This window comes from Crotalus tigris, unplaced genomic scaffold (assembly GCF_016545835.1).
Source record: "Crotalus tigris isolate CLP2741 ecotype Arizona unplaced genomic scaffold, ASM1654583v1 scf7180000017666.27876245, whole genome shotgun sequence".
Taxonomy (NCBI): domain Eukaryota; kingdom Metazoa; phylum Chordata; class Lepidosauria; order Squamata; family Viperidae; genus Crotalus; species Crotalus tigris.
The window spans coordinates 1,184,580-1,204,917 of record NW_024096551.1 but is presented as its reverse complement, the minus strand read 5'-3'; the positions used below and the strand labels follow the sequence as shown (position 1 = coordinate 1,204,917).

Sequence of the window (20,338 nt, the reverse complement as noted above, 5' to 3'; positions counted from 1 at the left end):
AGCAAAGAGTCTTTAATATGCTCTCCTCCATTATATAGAGAGAACAAGGGCAGATCTGAATTTCCAGTTTTCTCTAGCACAACATAACCCACTCAACATTTCTGGAGGGCAGGAATGAATGATGTCATTTTCAATCCACTTCCAGCAGGCAGGTAATATAAATCCCACCTGTGCTCTCTGGCTATGTGTCAAAAGGAGTATTTTATGCATTGTGAAGGCTCAAGCTAGAATGTTTAGTTTTCATACTGTATTTACTTCCTTGTAAGCAACCTTATAAATTCCTATTGACTACTAAAATGGATGCTTTCTTTGTTCGGGTTCCTCTATTACCATTTTATTAACATGTTTTTAAAGAAATTTAACAAGAAAGGTGAAAAACTGGCCTTTTCTGAGGAAACCATGCAGTGATGGACCTGTCTCCTCCTTCTCCTATTTGAAGGTGAGATTCATGAAAATTTTGCCACTTTCCCCTTCAAGCTCAACTAATAGGAAGAATTTGTAAAACTATACTATTTTCCTTTCTTTATCTTTATGGGTAAGTTTCTCTACTAGGAAAAATATAAAAGCAAAGGAATTCAAGAAACGGGCTGGGGTCAAAGAATCCAGAGCAAATATGAAGCCATCATGGTGGCCAAAGCAAAGAAAATCTAGAAAGAATTTGTCAGGGTGGCTTCATTTTCAGTCAGTTTATACACTGGAATTGAAGGCTGCACAATGGAGAAGACTGAGAGAATTGAAATGACACAGACTGAAAACAAAAGACAAAGAGAGCTGATCTGGGTGTTTAAAGCACTTAAAATAACCAAAGATGGCATATTATATAGAGGCAAGCATAATAAGTATTTTAGATAAGGAAATTAGGTAAAATGCAAAATGCTTTATCTGTTATCTGTAGTAATCAATAAGTATATGTATGTGTAGACAGTCAGTGCAGGCAAAGTTAAAGTCCAACAGTCTGAAAATGTGTATGTATGTGTGTGGTGACATATTTTATATCACCAGAACATGCACAATGGATTTTTGGAAAATCATGGTGTTCTATTATAGGTTTTATATTTTCCCTCTTCAAGTAAATATGCCACCAATTTTTGGCAATTGTGATAGGGCACCAAAAACTATAAAACTGGTATGTTGTGAGTTGCAGATACTTTGGACTTCAACTCTCTGCCCCAGCTAATAGGGCCATAGGGAAGTGAATACAAGAGTTGTAGGCTAAAATATCTGGCAGGCACTAGATTTCACACTTTTAGGCTAAGATTCAGATTGATGGAAAGATTAGTTTTACTGATTTCTCTTTCATGATTAACAACATACAGATTAGCGTAAAGCATTTTTAATGACACACCAAAGCTGACATGACTCTGGAGACGATCACCGGATCCTTTTTAGCACTTGGCTTGAGCTGACTTTTCTCCAGAAGGTACATACAGCAATCCAAAATATCATCTTCAAACTGTTTTGTAATACAAGTCAAAGTATGATTATTTGATGTTCTTCACTGCTGTAAAAATAATTTCTTTTTTTAAAAACATATTTATTTTAATTTGTCAACAAGAATAAAATACAAAACAGAAACATCCAACGCTAACAATGAAAAAAAGGCAAAGAGTGATTATTTGATTTTCTTCACTGTTGGAAAAATAATTTCTTAAAGCAATCAACAGCAACTTCATAAGAGTTTCAAATGTGAAACCTGGTGTGTTGCTACCATTAAAAAGTAGTTGGATTAAATTATTATTATTATTCCACAATGAATAGTACTTTATGATAGAAATACTCATCACTGTAGAAATCATTTTATGGAAACATTGTCACAGTATGTTAAAAAGAGTCTTTCTTAATGTATTACTCATATATTATAGAGATAAAGTTTCCAATAAATCATACTTGACATTTTCTATAAATTATCCTTGACATTTAAAGACACCATAAAGACATTTGTAATTTTATTAGCACTTTAACAATTGTGATCAGATCAAGTAGCTTTTGTGGGAAACACCTATGACAACAGAGAAGTGCAATTTAAGAAATGTTTCACGAGAGTGAGAAAAAAAAAGTTTTTTTTCTCCACTTCCTGTAGCGTACTCCACTTTAATATATATTCTTGACCAGAATTTCAACATTCCTTGGTCATTGTTTTTTCTAGTCACTTAAGTAGAAGGATGTTATATCCTGCACTTTCTTTATCAAGTTACTGAAAAAGCGAGGAAATGGAGTGATTTGGGAGAAACAAAGACAGGTATCAGCCTCTCATGACAGGAACGATGTGAGGAAATAGAAACTTCAAGAATTTCAGGTATACATATTATACTGTGTTAAGTATAAAACAAGAATCTTGAAAGCCTGCTGTAGTTTCCCTCTGCCTCCTCTTACACCAAAGAGAATCAAGATGGGGTTATTTTAAGTTTCTTTCTCAATATTTCTCCTTTCAAGGACTAAACTTGCTATTTTTTTCTTCCTTAGTGCTTTTGCATTCCTTCAAAGTTATTTCACCTTCTTCTATATGGGGAAACATAAATGGTTGAGGAGAATAAATAAGAAATTCTCTCTTACCTGCCCAAAATTCCATGGCCTTCCACGAATATTTGCTACTGATCCTACATAAATGTAGCCAGTATCATTGAGGATGTACTCAGCTCTTTCATCATCATCCGGCATAAAAACATAATCCGCTAAAACAGACAAAAAAGCACATTACATTTAGGTGACTAAGATCTGATGCAATGAAATATCCAACAGGGACATCGACAATGGGATGGGGAAGGAGGTTGATTTATTTTATATATAATTTATTTATAGGTAATACCCTGAATCTTTTTGGCTGGCAAACCGCATACTTGGGTTGGATACCAAAACTATTGTCTGTTGGTCTCCAAAATAAGCTGGTGAATATTCACATAAGCAGACTGGTAAATTTCAGTTCAGAGCCTTTCTTATTAATACATTTTAGGTTTTCTTATTCCAGCTACAGTTACCCAGGAATTATTTCTCATTACAGAAGATTCAGTATTCAATCACTTGAATATTACTTTTTCTTGACCAAATCTTTATTTGTTTAATGGGTAAAACTCCTGCCTCTCAGGAGTTCATTGTATTCATATCTTATAAGAACATAAAAACAGCTGAATCAGACTAAGGCCCCTCTGTTTCCCACGATGGCCTCCCAGCTCCTGCTTGAGCAGCAGGTAGAATTGAAACAGGAGGCCCTGGTTTTTGATTGCAGCTATCATCCTTTAGAACGGCCTCCTGGTTAAAATGAAATTGACTCACTCCTTACCTGGCTTTTGCAAAATGTTTTTTAGAGGAGCTCTTTCATAGAGAGATAAGACTCTAAATTGCTATTTTACTATTGTTTATATACTGTTGTTTTTTTTTTACTGTGGATGCTTTAATTGTATACTATGTCTATATCTGTGAATGACTGGGAATCCTCAACTGAATTACAGCTGGATATAATAAATTACATACATACATACATGCATGCATACATACATACATACATACATACCAGTGATAGCTTTTAAGCCACTCTAGATTGTATTAATTACCTTGACACCAAGGATTAAACAAAACATAGATAAAATTCGGAGTAGGACTATAAATATTAGATCTTGTATCCACTTTCAGAAGATATTTTCCAATAATTGCATCAGCTGGGCTGGTTATAGCTATCACACACTAAGAGAAGAACAAGATGTTTATAACATTACAACATTGTACATGGTAAATATCTAAATGCTGCAGGAAGATGTACGTTGAGAAAAGTGTGCTAGTGTGTACATAGCTGTGTATGAATAGAAATGGATGTTGATTAGAGTATGGGTGAGCCATATTTTTCTCTTGCTCCACCTTTGGTATGTGTCTTCTTATAATGGTATGTGGGATTGACCACGAGAGACAGGATAAAGACCCACAGCCTAGGTCAGGGGGAGGCAACCTTGGCTTTTTTATGACTCGTGGACTTCACGAGTCATAAAAGAGCCAAGGTTGCCTACCCCTGGCCTAGGTAATAATTTCCTAAGAGGCACTTTGTTCGCAAGTGCAGGAAAAGCATAGGAAGAATTTGGGAAGACTAAGAAGAGCATGCTTTTCCACCTCATCCTTTTTCCCAAGTTCATTCCCACATACCATTACTATTCCACAAGACAATTAATATAGACCTTAGTGATACAATACAATCTAACTTCCTTGGGGAATTGTGGCCTAATAGAGCTAGAAGAAGTTAAGAAACACAGCTTTAAGCTGACATTTCAATGAAGAACATCCCAAAACTTTATACCTCCTTCCCATTTGTTTGGCAAATGTTAGCATGCCATGGTTGAGCATCTTGTTGTGCCCTTGCATTCAGGGTTATGAAAGTCCCATTGGATGGCATTGGTGTTTCACCTAGAAAAAAATAAATTTGTTTAGAATAACATTAATACATCTGAATGGTAGGGCACCAACTTTTGTGTTCTGTCTCCAGCTTTGACAGATTCTAAATAAATAAAATAAAATAAAAATAAATAAAATTGCACCAAGGGTGCCATCAGAGCAGCACTAGAGAACAGATATATTTAAGATCTTAGCCAAGAAAATGAATTGGGAGATTTCTAAAAATGGCAAGCCTGGCTTAACACATTTCGAAGTAAATCAATGCACATCACCAATTAAACAGAGCATTGGGATAAAACATCTAAGGGAGAATAATAAAAACTCCATACATCCATTGAACAGCCTACTAGAGATAGTCCTTGACTTACAACAGTTCATTTAGTGATCGTTCAAAATTATAATTGCATTGAAAAAAGTGACTTGTTGACCATTCTTCACAATTATGACTGTCGCAGCATTGCTGTGGTCACATGTTCAAAATTTAAATGCTTGGCAACTGATTCATATTTATGACCGCTGTAGTGTCCCAGGATCATGTGATCACCTTTTGCAACCTTCTTACTAGCAAGTCAATGGGGAAACCAGATTCACTTAACAGTCATATTACTAACTTAATAACTTCAATGATTTACTTAACAATTGCAGCAAGAAAAGCCATAAAATGGGGCAAAATTCACTTAACAAATGTTTCACTTGTCAACAGAAATTTTTGTTTCAACTGTAGTCGTAAGTTGAGGACTACCTGTAATTGCCACATAACATGAGTGGTTATATTTAGTTTTTATTGCAGGCAGATGAGAAACTGTGCTAGATTGTCTTTGTTAGTTCCAATAGGCTGTAGAAGAACATCTGCAGGGTGATGTAGTCTTGTGCAAATTTCCTTTAATAAAATAACACCTTTAGAGCTTTTATGAGCTATGGTATATATTTATTTATTTTATTTATTCAATTTCTATAGCCACCCAATTCAATGAAAGAGAAAAGCAACATTATGCTGAAAGAATAGAATGGGTTGAGAAACCCAAGGAACTCAGCTACTGACTGGATAGGAAAACAATTTGGGAGGCTCATGGATTAGCTATGGTAAAAGAAGATGGGATAGTAATATAAAATGCAAGGCACAGCCTCACTTCTTCCTTAATTCCTCTTTCCCATCCTTTCTCTTATCATAGGAACAGGGAAGTCACCCATGCCCCTGATAAATTGCTGAGTTGCATGTCTCAGAAATCCTCTCTAATTCTACCTCATGAAGAAGGATCTAGGAGCTGGGGTTCAGCAATCACTTCGGACCTGTTAGCCTGCTCCTTTTTGTTTGTTTGGTGACTTCTAGCATTCAGGCCACAGAAGCTGCTTGGGTTGTAGGGTGGGACTGCCTTTGTGGATAAGAGCAACTGGTTAGAAAAGCAAGGACAGCATTGCTACATGTAAGATGGGAGAATCAGAAAAGATGGTGTCCTGAGCTAGACACAATTGAGTTAGTTTTGGTGTGTGGACAGGTGTGTCCAAATGGAATTCTATATCAACTTTGTGGAACATTTTCCACAAGGTCAATACTCTCTTGAACAATAAAACAAAGAAAGTCATTTGACTTCTAGCTAAACTTTGATTAGTCCAATAACCAAAGCAGAAATTATTTAAAGGCACTGCCCCCTTCAGTTTGATGGAGGGTGGAGTCCCATAGCAAGCAGTTGGTGTCCTGCCAACATCTAATTTCCCTTAGACTCATCCTCCAAGTGACATACTTTTCATAAAAAGAGCTGGTTGCATTTTTCAAAAGAAAACATTAGTTTCATGCTGGATTCTGGCTGCAGCTTATTTAGTAGCAGTCAGTTCCAAGATGAAAACTCAGTTGTGAATGCACATCCTTAAAAAATTGTAAGTAGACATCTTGATACCATGGCAAGGAATGCTTGGGTGTATGGATTAAATCAGGGCTTTTCAACCTTTTCACCCATTGTACCGCTTTTAGGATATGGCAATATCCGAGTACCACCAGTCGCCTAGCAAGGTGTCAAAAATTTGATGACCCATTTAAAAAAAGGAAAAAAAGTGATGAAGTACAGGTAGTCCTCGACTTACAACAGTTCACTTAGTAACTGTTCGAAGTTACAATGGCACTGAAAAAAGTGCCCCCCAAGTCACAGCCAAGCAAGACACCTGCCTGCCCACCTGGCGGTGCTCTTCCTCCTGTCCGAGGTTTTCATTGTTGTGAGCATTTCTGTTGAGGATTGGCAGTGGGGATGGGGTGGGGGGGTGTTTGGTTTTTATTCCCCCCGTCCGCTGGGTGGTTGCAACAGGTTTTGGTCACTTCATATGACCCTGGGACACTGTGACCATCATAACTATGAATCAGTTGCCAAGCATCTGAATGTAAATCACAAGACCCTGTAGATGCTGCAATATTCCAGCTGATTGGTGCTTCTTCTAGGCTCAGCAGAAGTGCCAGGATCAGCGCTGAACTCCAGATGGAGCCTGGCGCTGATCTTGGTGCTTCCACTGAGCCCTGACAGGTCCAAAGAAGCGCTGATCCTGGCGCTTCCGCTGAGCCCTGACAGCCCTGCAGCTCCAGCCATCTCTTGCTCAGGCTTGTGCGGTGCTGCCACCGGTTCAGTTCATTCCCCTCCCCCACTACCACTTTTCTAGGATGGTCACATACCACCTGCCAGGTGCCAATGTACCACAGGTACCACAGGTGGTTGAAAAGCCTTGGATTAAATCATTTAGCTACTCTGAAAAGTTAATGTTCCATTATCCATTTCATTTTATTAATTATTATATTTTACATCACTACATCAGATTCTTGACATCTTTTGGTGAGAGTAGCTGCCAATGCTTACCAATGCTCAGCTGTAGAGTGACTTTGTCATTGTCTTGCAGCTCCCTGCTAAATGTCACTTTTAGCTGAAATTCCTGCCCACGTCTCACAATTAAGCTACTATGGGAAAAATCTTTGGTATGATGAAGATGGGTGTTGTCATCCTTGAGAAAATCAACTCCAACAGCTTTCAGAGGATCTCCTGCAAATAACAAAGAATGCTTAAGGGTTTTTTTCCAACTGATTTTATTGCCTTTTCTCTCCTTGCAGCAAAACATAGCACAAACATGCCCTGACAAATAAATTTTCTGCTATTTGCTTCCATTTGCACCCAGCCCTTAAATGAGATAGGCAATAATAATCGTTAGATAAACTGTAATATATTAGAAATTAAGTAATATTTTCCTACTTATTCCATGCTTTGGTTCACATTTTATTCATGTTAACTGAATGAGAATATGATTTTTCCCTATGTGTTTAATATTTTTTGTCATACTGCAATTACACAACAAACACATGCAAAATTTAAGCTAACTACTTGTTGGAATATTCATGAACAGGAAGAGTCATGTGGTAACTCAGTCAGCCGATGTGAAGAAAGTGCTACTGAGTCTGTGCAAAAGGGTATTGAGTTAGGAGCTGGATTTCCAGTCTCAGGTCTGTCTCTGTATCTCTCTGTAAGAAGTCTTCGGTTGAGTTATGTTGCTGTGAATGTATGGTATTGTAAATATTTTGATATAAATATAAAGAAGTTATTTTGAATCAGCTAAATGCAGTCAACTGTGAGAGCTTCTGATTTATTTTTTCACCAATAGAGAAATTAAAATTCTCTAAGAGGTTATGGGCCTAGAGCTTACTAAGGACTGCATTGTACTTTAAAGCTGAAAGAAATTGCCTGTGTTTAAAAAGTATAAGAACAAGGCAGAATTAGCAGAATGGCTGCAATGGAATTTAAGGAAAACTGTGTGCCTCGTTTGGGCTAGAAGAATTATATTGTGTGGGCTGCTAAAATGGAATGTTTGCTCAAAGCAAAAGAGCTGTGGTATATTGTAGAAAATCCACCACAAGTATTTGCAGCTGCTGATCAGAAGAGTCATGATCAAGCAATGGCTTATCTCATCTTGAATTTAGATGATGAACAATTTCTAAATGTTGCAAATTTAAAGACTGCAAAGGAGATTTGGTTGAAGTTGAGAGCTGTGCACGTGAATGTTTCTGCATGCAATATAGTGCAATTGTCAAGAAAACTTTACAGGGCCTGTTTGCAACCAGATGAATCTATGGAACAGCATTTAAATAAAACGCAAAGTTTATTTTTGGACTTAGAACAACGTGGGATTAAATTCCCTGAGTTTAAAACCTTCCCAGAAGGTATTATTGGTGTTGAACAGTTTAGATAAAACCTGGGACACAGTTTCTGCCATACTTGAGTGTAAAGAAGAGCAAGACTTAAATTTTGAAGCTTTAAAGGCATGTTTGCTTAATGAACAAGAAAAGCGCCATTTTAGAAGCAGCCACGAGGAGAAATTCCTGAGGAAGGGGTCCAGACTGCAAGTCTCCAGAGGAGAAGAAATAAGCAGATTGGACCCGGACCAAGTTGCAACAAAAGAGAGATTTTGCAAACAGAGAGCTCAGTGAGAAAAAAATTGCTACATTTGTGGAGCAAACAACCATCTGAAAAGGAACTGTTTGCAAAGGAACAATTTGCAGCAAAGGACATTTGTGCAACCAAAAAGGACTGATTTGCAAAAGGAACATTTTAGTATTGCAAAAGTTTGCTACAGCAACAACAGAGACAAGTGGCTAATAGATAGTGGGGCAAGTCAAACAATTGTTAATAACTCTGAATTATTTTGCAGGTTTGTTCCAGTAGCACAAGAAGCTGTGGCTTTGGCAAATGGCCAGAAAGCAAAAGTTATTGGAACAGGCGATGTAAAAATTCCATATTTGGAATCAAAGTTTACCAATGTGCTTTGTGTACCTGAGATGGAACATAATTTGTTAAGTGTGTCTAATTTAGACAAACAAGGTTTTGAGATTATTTTTGTAAATGGGAAGTGTCTCATCAAAAGGAATGGGAATATTTGTGCAGAAGGCATAAAGGAAGATAATCTATATATATTGCAGGGACAAAAGGCTCAATGTTCCCATATATTTAAGAATGTTGCAGAGCATGATTCATGTGTTCATCTTCTGTATAGAAGACTTGGCCATGCAAGCTTTAAAGTTTTGCAGCAAATGCAAGATTTTGCAGAAGGGCTAAATTTGAAAGGATGCAAAACATATTTGGACTGTGCAGTATGCAAAGCATCGAAGTCAAAGGCATTCCCAGTTAGTAAATGTAGCACAAGACAAACAAAAAGAGTTCTAGAACTGGTCCATGCAGATCTGGTGGGACCTATGCAAACCAGTTTGGGAGGAGCAAAATATGCACTGGTAATTGTTGATGATTATAGCAGGAATAGTTTTTGCTACTTGCTTAGAGCAAAGACAGAGGTGCTACAACAATTCAAACAGTGGGTAAGTTTTGTAGAGAGAAGGTATAGACAACAAGTGTGTCAGTTGCAAACTGACAGAGGTACTGAATTTATGTCAACTAAATTCCAACAATGGTTGGGGCAGTTGGGGATAAGACACAGATGTACAAATCCTTACACAGCAGCAGAGAACGGTGTAGCTGAAAGAAAGAATGGTGTTTTGCAAACAATGAAAAATTCATTATTAGAGGATTCTGGTATGAGCAGGTCATATTGGGGAGAAGCCATATTGACTGCCAATTATATAGTTAACAGGCTGTGGAGTTCCTCCATTAATAATACTCCATATGTCATTCTATATGGGAGAAAGCCATCACTGGCACATTTGAGAATTTTTGGAAGTACTGCATGGGTATATATTCCAAAGGCAATCAGAAGAAAGGGACAGCAAAAGGCAAGAAAGCTCAGGTTTGTGGGCTATGAGCCAGGGTCAAAAGGATATCGCTTTAGCGATGGAAGTAAGAGAATTATAATTTCAAGGTCTGCTAATTTTGTAGAACAAAATTGGGACAGAATTAATGCAAATTCTGGGTATGTCTGACAGTGATCTATTTAATGACAATAACTCATCTAATGATAAAAAAATGATTATTGAAGATGTCAATGTTCAGGGAGGAGAGGCTGAACAAGACATGAAACCAGAAAGACTCGAGACACAGGAGCAGTTAATACCACGTAGATCAGAGCGATGTAATAAAGGAATTCCGCCTGACAGGTATTCTGCCAGCAAGGTAAAGGTTTGCAATGTGTGATATGAGCCAAGAAGTTATAAAGAGGTGTTGGCATTACCAAAAGCTGAACAAGAAAGATGGAAGGAGGCCATGGATAAAGAGATGAAATCCATGGGAGACCATGAAGTATTTAAATCAGTGACTTTACCACAGGGAACCAAAGCTATGGGTTGTAAGTGGGTATATAAGAAAAAGGTATTGCCAAATGATGATGTACATTTGTTGCAAGATTTAAATATTAATGTAAAAGAATCTGTAAAGGTATTTGAAGACAATGCTGCCTGTATAAAAATGGCAACTGGTGACAGGGTGAAGAACAGAAGTAAACATGTAGACATTAAGTATTGTAATGTCAGGGAAGCTGTAAAAGGAAAATTGATTAGTTTACATCATTGTTCTTCTGAGGATAATTTGGCAGACATGATGACTAAACCATTGGGTAGTGTTCACTATGGAGAATATGTTAAGTCAATAAGTCTGATGTCTCTTCCTGTCATGAAGGGAGGAGTGTTGGAATATTCATGAGCAGGAAGAGTCATTGGTAATTCAGTCAGCCAATGTGAAGAAAGTGCTACTGAGTCTGTGCAAAAGGGTATTGAGTTAGGAGCTGGATTTCCAGTCTCAGGTCTGTCTCTGTATCTCTCTGTAAGAAGTCTTCGATTGAGCTATGTTGCTGTAAAGAAGAATGTATGGTATTGTAAATATTTTGATATAAATATAAAGAAGTTATTTTGAATCAGCTAAATGCAGTCAACTGTGAGAGTTTCTGATTTATTTTTTCACCAATAGAGAAATTAAAATTCTCTAACACTACTTTATTATGTTCTACCTGTAATAGAGGAATCCGCTTAGTCTGAAAGCTATCCCTTGGAAACAATTAGGTAAAGGTCCAAGGAATTCAGGGAGGAAGCTTTTATGGTTGCACAGTGATTCTAGACTAGCTCCATGCTTTATCCTACTTCCTGCTAGACTGGGTACTTCCCAAATATTACTTATATTGATAATATATTATTCCAACAGGGCTTAGGAACCATAGCCGAAGTTTGGGTGGCCCTTAGTACTGTGCCCCTATTTAGGGATTTGCAGCTGGCATTTTTCTTTCCCAGTTGTTGTTTTTTTTACAAATTGTAGCACTTTCCCATAATACCTTTAAAAAAGATGCCCAATGTGGCCTCTATGTGCATGAAGAATATATGAAATAATCTGAAATCTGACAATATGGGGCATGTGTTGTGGATGAAAGTTCCCATTCTCAGCTGGTTAAATAGAGTTGAAAAAAATCCCTCTTCTCTAAAAGGCAGGATTTATAGCAGAGATTTTTCTGGATCTAACCTCATCACTAGAAACCCATGTTACCTCAGGATAATAATCTGACAATGGCAACTTCTTGAGGAACCCTCTCATCCCATTGCAATTGGCCTGTACCCTCGTGCTGGCAGAGGAAGTGTGCTGTGGGTTCAGTCAGCCTGATTGTTCTGGCTGGTGAGGTCCAGGAGGAGGGCCTTCTCTGCTGTTGCTCCTCTGGAACATCTTTTTGTTGTTGTTGTTATCATATTTTATTGATTTTCTCATTTTACAATTGGGTATTTAAAAAGCAACGTGATGACTGGGTTTATCAATAGTTCAACAGCATACATAAATCTCATATTAAAACATTAAATATTTCCTCTCTTTTTCCATTAATATCTGCTATCTCATATTGGGCTAGTACAATTCTTATTATTATCAACTAAATAGAAACATCTTTGCTATCTTTATCAATAATTTTTAGCCTATACATATCTTAATTGTGTTTGCATTTAATATCCTTATATAAACAATGTCCTATTATTGTTTTTTTCTCCCAAACTTTAATTTCCCATTAATATTCAAGAAAACACTATTATTTATGATTTCCAAGTACTTCATGTTTAAGTGACCAAAAGTTTCCCTTATCTCAACTTCTCCCTTTTTCCCTTTTCATACCAAAGTCTAATAGTCTAATTACATATCTTACCTATTTAATTATAATGTTTTCTAAAAGTTGTCTATTTTCCATCATATTCAACCATCTAATTAATAATATAATATCCCCTTCAATAGGTCAAAGCCATTATTTTCTACAGCCTTATTCTGGCTTTCTTCCTTTGCCACCTAGCCTTCCATGACAGTGCCTTTGAATCATCAAATAGTTCTCCCTCTATTTTTATATATATTATTTGGAATAAGAAAGACCATTTGCTTGAAGTTTTTTTTGAAGGATGAGCCCATTGGTATTCATTAAATCGCCTTCCTATTACTCAATTTCCCACAATAGTCCTGACAGGTTTATCTTCCATTTAATCTGTTCTTCCTTTTCCGCAAATATATTCTGATTTCTTGATTTGTAAAAAATCTTTTCCATTTTCAATGTTGTCACTCCCTTTTCTGATTTTTCAGTTGGCTGTTGGTCAGTTGGGTCCTCTGTCTTAGGGTTTAGTTGTTCCAATTTTCATTTTGTTTTCTGCGTTGTTAATTCTTTGCTTGTAATCAAGATCTGGGTTTGTACATTTAAGCTAGTACATTGTTCCTTTGTGTTCCTTTGTGTTGCTTCTTATTTTGTCACAAGCCGAAAGGATGGTTTTGTGTATTGATTTCAACATGGAAAGGATTTTTTCCTGATCTTCATCCATATTCTCTTGATAGTATGTTAAGTTGAAGACTTTAGAATCAAACATTAAAAATATTTTTTTGTCTTTTGTAGCTGGGTATGGGACATCAATTTCACATTTTAGAGGTGGTACTTATAGTAGAAATTGTTTATCGAGTAAGAGTTTATAATCCAATTCCCCAAATATAGCTCTGAAAGTCAGTATAATTTTACATTCGTAGTTCAAGCAGGCCAGATAAGCCGCCCAGAAATCCCTTCTTTGCAGCTGGGTTTTTCAAAGGTGGTAACTGTCAAGGTCAAACAAATTTTATCTGAAGTCTGGGCTTCAAGCCAGGTCTCTTTTAGGCAATAACAAATTGTAATACCATAATTTGCCACAAGTGTCACCAACACTGTTTAAAGCTTTTTAAGTCTAAAACTTATAAGGTGGATTTTCAAGTCTTATTTTTTAAAAAAAGTCTCCAATAAGAAAAAGAACACTTTTAGCCCCCAAGTTTCAAAAGAATATAGATCCAATTAGATTAAAATTAATCTTATAGTTGCTCTGTTTCCCCTGGGTAGTTAGTTGCCGCTTTTCTTAAAGGGTGGGGTAAAAATTCCCTTCCCTCTCTCCTCACAGGGGGAAAAATGCTTTGGGCAGCTTTTACAGGAAAAAAAATATAGAATTTTAAAGAGAGGATCAGGTGTCACCCAGTTTCATCCATGTTGCTTGAAAGTTGGACTGTCAGCAGCTTAGTGACCGGCCATATTAATATGGCGGGTCATTCGTCTGCCAGTTTGGAGGGCTTCCCCAGATCAAATGGAAGAGCTGCCATCCTCCTGTGATCAAACAGGGGTCCCCTCCTTGCTCATCGTCTCTACGGGGTGATTTTTGACCCTTTTCTGGGTCCCCCAAGAGCACAAATTCAGATGCGAAAGACAGAGCTCATCTTCCTGTGTCTGCAGTGCCGCGATGCCAAGCTGGAAGTCCTCCTCTAGAACATCTTGTCCCCCATTGTGAAGCTGGCCTCAACTCTCCTATATTTTCATGAGGGCCTGAAGATATGGCTCTGCCAGTTGGGTTGGTACCAGTGTGGGGATAACGGAATGGAGGTGGTTGATTAAATAATAACATATCTCATCTCCCTTTCCCATTCTGGTTTTAATGTCTGATTTTAACTTTTTATGTTTTTAACTGTATATGTAACTGTAACCCTCCCAGAATTACCCTATAGTAAGATGGGGGGCCAATAAATAAACTTCTGGCTGAGATAAGCTTAGTTATTTATATTTTTTTTCCAAATTGGCAACATCTGCTGATATTCAACCAAAATAACCAATTGGACCAAAAAGCAAAATAATATTAGAAACAAAAATCAAGAAAAAAATATTTTTCCTAGTCAAATGTAAATGTTCTTGGTAACCCTAAAAAATGAGTGGAAGCCTATCTCATTGATAAATAAGCATTCTTTTCTAGCACTTAAAGCTATATCTGCAAGATTTTTGGCCCCAGATTAATTTTTCCATGGTATTTTCCTCCTGATGGAGCTTTCTTTTGAATATTTATGCCAAATAATTTTTTTCTCTAGCATATAGGATTATATGAATATCCAACTTCCTATTGCAGGAATCTTGTATTATTAGACGACCACCTGAGCATATAAGAGCAGACTAATCAAGCAGAGGATGATAAGGCTGGTGAGACCATATGCTCAGAGGTGGTTTCCTCTCATTCAGCTCTCTTTGTGCATAGTCTTTAGCACATCTGGATGGCATCACTAGATGCCTTTAAACATGCTGCATTGTGGCTGCTTTGCACCTCTAAGCACATTGCCTTCCACTTCCAGTCAAAGTTGAGCAAAAAGGCATCCTGTTCTTTGCAGGCAGGCAGAACAGACAATGTTCATTTCCCACAGCACAAGTAAAAAATACCAGGTCTCTTCTGGTCTCCTCTGGTTACAAAGAAAATTAAGTACTTAATTGGCTTGATAACATCTTTGCCCTACTGCTACAACTCCTTCAAGTTTTACACATGTTTCTGCATGTCAGCATGGTGATTGCCAATCCTTTTTCTCGCTCAAGTGTAGTAGGGAATTATCAGATACCTCTGAAAGTTTAACATTTATTACAGTCCTAAAATGTGTTGGTTGCCATGGCATCATTTAGGATTAGACCTATCCTGTGTTCTGCGGACTTGATAACCACTCCTTCCTTGGTATGAAAAAAAGAAGCTGTCACTTTAAATCATACATTTATTGTATTATATAACCACAGTGAGTAGCTATATTGCCTTTCAGAATGGGAAGAAACAATGTTCTCCAAACCTCACTGAATCACAGTTCCCAGAAACCTAAGAAAATGATGTTTTTAAATTTGAGCTCAAGTTGAGTTTCTTTCTCAAAGAAATGAAAGGGAATGACTAATATATTGTTCTGCACTAAATAAACAAAGAATCAGAAGTGTGGGTTATTAAGATAGTAATAATATGATAATATAGGATAACAGAAATTTCTTCTAATTAGTCAAGCATTCCTTGCACTTCAAACCCTACTTATGTTGTCAAATCTAATGCATCTTATGTCAATTGTAACAGTTCATGTGCTTCTAAAGATACTGTGGCAGCAATTCCATTGCTACTGGTAATATTATGGAAGTAAATCCTATTAATCTCAATAGGACTTATCAGGGTAGAAGTAGAACGCCAAGGTCAAATGAGGACCATCATGATAGGAATGCCCAGATACCAAACCCCCTGCAGTTATGGCAATTGAGGGCAGGCAGGAGAAAGGAAGAGGAGAGTCACCTGACCATTTTTTCCCATAACCACCTTAGCAGGCTTGATCTAATGGGGGCCTCCCTTTACGCTCTTTTCACTCATCTCCCTTCCTCCATCTTGGCCATTAAACCTCTGCCATTTGCTTAGCAATAGCCCATTCAAGATAGGCAGCAGACATCAAACCAACAACACTTCCTAACAGTTATATGAAAACAAAAAGATTGTGATGGCCCCCCTTCCCACATTGCTGATTCCTAATCTGCACTAATAATAAGGCTGGCAAAAGGCATGACACTCCACCATTAAGAAAATGGAGTGGTAAATTCACAAGCTTAATTTTCACATCCTTTTTTTTTTCAGGATTGGAAAAATAATAATATTCATTCTTGCTAAGGTAGGCAGGATGGGGATGTGTGAATGGGCAAGACTGCTTAGAAGAGTGGCACAACCCCATGTTAAGCTGCATGACTAGCAGGTTGCAGCCAGAGAGGAGTGCCTGAAGGAGCTGTGGGAGAAAGGCTAAAGATCCTACTGGGTCCTCTACTTTGGTTATGATGTTTGCACTGTGAATGTCTGAACAACCTGTAGGCATAGCAGTAAGAGGGGCAGAAAATTTATTCCATTTTTTTTCTCCAATAATATCCTGTGTTTTTTTAAAAAATAAAATATAATCATAAGATCATTAAAGACTGAAAGCTGGTGCTGAGATTTTTAAAAGTGACAGTGCTTTTATTCAATGTTTCTTCTTAATTGAAATTTTCTTGAATTAGTCAATTTTGGGTATGTACATATATTATGAAATACAGAAAAAAAATGAAGCAGAAGAGTAATAAAATAATTCATTTAAGAAAAAGGAATATATATATATTCTGAGGTTTTCGCAGGTGTTTGTATGTAGGTCTTTGGTTATTTGGATTTTCTCCCGCATAAAATTGGAAGAGTCTTGGCGACGTTTCAACTAAGTCTCATTCGTCATCTTCAGGCTGGTGTTTTCAGCTTCGTGCTTCTAGGAGCAATGTGTGATCGTAGCTGTTTCTTCCTTTTAACTGCCAGTGGGGGTATGGACTGATTGGATGAGAGCTTGGCTGTGTTCTGCTTGGATGGAGGTGTGTTCTGATTGGTTAGGAGCTTGGCTGTGCTGTGATTGGATGGGGGGTTGGCTGTGCTCTGATTGGATGGGGGGTTGGCTGTGCTCTGATTGGTTGGGGAAGTGTTCTGTTTGGGTGGGGGCTTTGTTTGAGTTGCACAGGGATGTGAGATGGTGAGCTGCATAGCTATTGTTTGGCTTCACGTTCGTGGTCGAACACGAAGCCAAACAATAGCAAACTGACACCCACCATGAAGATGAGGCACGACCACGAACGCGAAGCCAAACAATAGCTGTGCAGCTCACCATCTCACATCCCTGTGCAACTCAAAGACCCCACCCAAACAGAACACTCCCCCAACCAATCAGAGCACAGCCAACCCCCCATCCAATCACAGCACAGCCAAGCTCCTAACCAATCAGAACACACCTCCATCCAATCAGAACACAGCCAAGCTCTCATCCAATCAGTCCATACCCCCACTGGCAGTTAAAAGGAAGAAACAGCTACGATCACACATTGCTCCTAGAAGCAGGAAGCTGAAAACACCAGCCTGAAGATGACGAATGAGACTTCGTCGAAACGTCGCCAGGACACTTCCAATTTTACGTGAGAGAAAACCCGAATAACCAAAGATATATATATATACATATATACTAAATTCAGGAATATTAATCACTAACAGGATAAAGTGTAGGAAATTTGAAAATAGGAAGTTTTAATTGACATTGGAAACTGAGGGAAGGAAAAAAAGAAAGAAAAATAAAGAAAATAAATAAATAAATAAATGAGGGAGGGAGTGAGTTTTTTTTTTAATTTTAAGCAATGTGTCTATCAGGGCCAACTCCAAAGCTCAAAGAGAATACTAATTGAGAGCAATTCTTCATTTGCTCATATCTAATAGATTCTCACCAGACTAAAGCTGGGCTTCTGTCTGGAATACAGTGCCTCCTTCCTAGGAAACCATGGGGCTCCTGCTGGGAATCCCCCCCCCGCACTCCTTCACCAGGTGCACATTTATTCACAGCATCAACATCATTCAGTTATAGACAGTAAAAAAAGAATTAGTCACAAGCCTGACAATTAAAATGTAGATACATCTATGTATCTATGTCATCTATATTTGGTTTTATATTTTTTCTTAAGCCTGAATAATCTGTGAATAGAATGGTTCTAATTTTAGTTTTGTTTGTATCATATTTCTATATTTCTTTTGTAGAGGAATTTCCCACCTTCTTTGCTTTTCACTCATCTTCCTCCTTGATAATGAGAAAATCCTCCTATTTTGTGACAGCAAATGATTCTGATTTGCTAATAGGCAAGGAACATGACATAACCAGAAGAAACTTTATCAGATTACAGGTGCCATTTCCTTAACTGATCCTCTATTCATTTATTTACTTCGTTGTTTACATAGAAACAAGGAAATTCCTTTATTTCCATCTCTCTACTATCCATTTGAGAAAATGATTGTACTTATTTTTATTTATTTATTTGTAAGTATTTTATCCTGTGACAATCAAATGACTTGGGCAGCTTAAAGTCTATACAATAAAAAATTAAAACATCTACAGTGATATTAAAATCAAACAAAATGGCAGTTCTTATGTGAAACATCTATCCACCCCAATCCCCACCCAAATAATAAACAAGAAAAAAATAGCAAGATGACATCAGATATGGAATTAAAGAAAAGCCTTCCAAAACAACTCAGTTTTTAGAAAGCACACAAGAACAGCCTAGTCTCCATTAGGAAGCTGGTCCATGGAAAAGTAATGACAGCTAGATTCTCTCTCTCCCACTCACTGCAGCCCTCTGGGAAATGTGGGATTATAAAAAAAAAATCCTGTACTTTCTCCTGACTTTGGTGACTTTCAGCTGCTTGTTTCTTCTGCACAAATCGGCTAAAAATGAAACTGTTCTAGATTTTATCCCAAAGGTGCTTTTTCGAGAGGTACTTTCTTTATCCTTGAAGTTTCTTCAATTTTGACTGAATGCTGGGAAATGGAAAAATTTACAGGTAATCTTCAACTTACAACAGTTAATTAAGTGACCGTTTGAAGTTATAACAGCACCAAAAAAAATAACTTATGACCATTTTTCATACTTACAACTATTGCAACAACTCCATGGTCATATGATCAAAATTTAGATATTTGGCAACTGACTCATATTTATGAGTGTTGCAATTATCCCTAGTCATGTGATAACTTTTGCGAATTTCTGACAAACAGTCAATGGAGAAGCTAGATTCCATTAACAACTGTTACTAACTTAACAACTGCAGCGATTCACTTAACTTTTGCAGGAAATGTCATAAAATGGAGCAACATTCACTTAACAACTGTCTCACTTAACAACAGAAATTTTGGGTTCTGTTGTGGTTGTAAGTCGAGGACTACCTGTATATTCCTTGCAGTCATCTAGTCGTTAGCACTCTTTCTGAGAGTCAGTGAGACCACTTGGAGGTTTATCTGTGCCCTCAGGGTCACCTGAATAGTGCAAATGGGTGTGGAACTTTCTTGGAACTGCTGAAAGGACTGAATGGTAAACAGGAGGTAGATGGTGTCAATCCCTCCCCCTCTGTTGAGAGAAGACTGTTCAATTTTAATGTAGCTGGCCCAGAAGACCCAGCAGGAGCTCCTCCACAACAGACAAAGAATAGAACAATAAACAAAGCAAAAGGAGTTTTTCAGATATTCCTGAACATACATACATTTTAAACCCATACATATGTACACACTTTAAACCCAAACATACATTGAGGCAAAAGCTTGTCCATTCCAAGGATAAACACCCAGACACAAACTGGGCAATGTGATATATGCAGTATAATGCATCTGTACATTGGAGAAACAAAACAACCACTTCACAAACAACATAAGAGAACAAACCTATCAGGACAACATTCAGCAGTCCATCTGCATTTGAAAGACAAAGTCTACTCTTTTGAAGACAGCAAGGTCCACATTCTGGATGAGGACTGCTGGTTTGAAAGAGGGGTCAAAGAGGCCATCCACATTAAAATTGAACAGCCATTTCTCAACAGAGGGGGAAGGATACAACACTACCTATTTACAACAACAGTTCCAAGAAGGTTCCACACCCATTTGCACTATTCAGGTGATCTGTAAGGGCACAGATAAACCTCTAAATGGCTTCAATGACTCTCAGAAAGAGTGCTAATGGCCAGATGATTCAAAGAATAGAAATCCTTCCATTCCCCATTTAGTCAGAACTGAAGAAGAAGGTTCTTGGATGAAAAGTGAATTGTCTTCAAGGAAAAACAAAGAAAGACCAGTTGCCTCTTGAAAAAGCACCTTTGTAACAACCATGAACTGGATGACTGACAATCTCCATAGACTTCCAGATTTTAATCTCTTCCTCCAGGTTAGTCCAGTGATGGGCA

At 37.6% G+C, this 20,338-nt stretch overlaps 1 protein-coding gene across 1 annotated transcript in view; it reads right to left on the bottom strand.

The window, feature by feature from the left end:
• TGM4 (transglutaminase 4) overlaps nt 1-20,338 on the bottom strand; it is a 40,494-nt gene that overhangs the window by 14,185 nt on the left and 5,971 nt on the right. The window contains exons 2-6 of the mRNA XM_039336105.1: nt 7,212-7,391; nt 4,280-4,386; nt 3,549-3,678; nt 2,554-2,672; nt 1,346-1,453 (exon numbers count right to left, since the gene is read on the bottom strand). Coding sequence (XP_039192039.1) covers nt 1,346-1,453; nt 2,554-2,672; nt 3,549-3,678; nt 4,280-4,386; nt 7,212-7,391 — 644 coding nt within the window. The remainder of the gene's footprint in view (nt 1-1,345; nt 1,454-2,553; nt 2,673-3,548; nt 3,679-4,279; nt 4,387-7,211; nt 7,392-20,338) is intronic.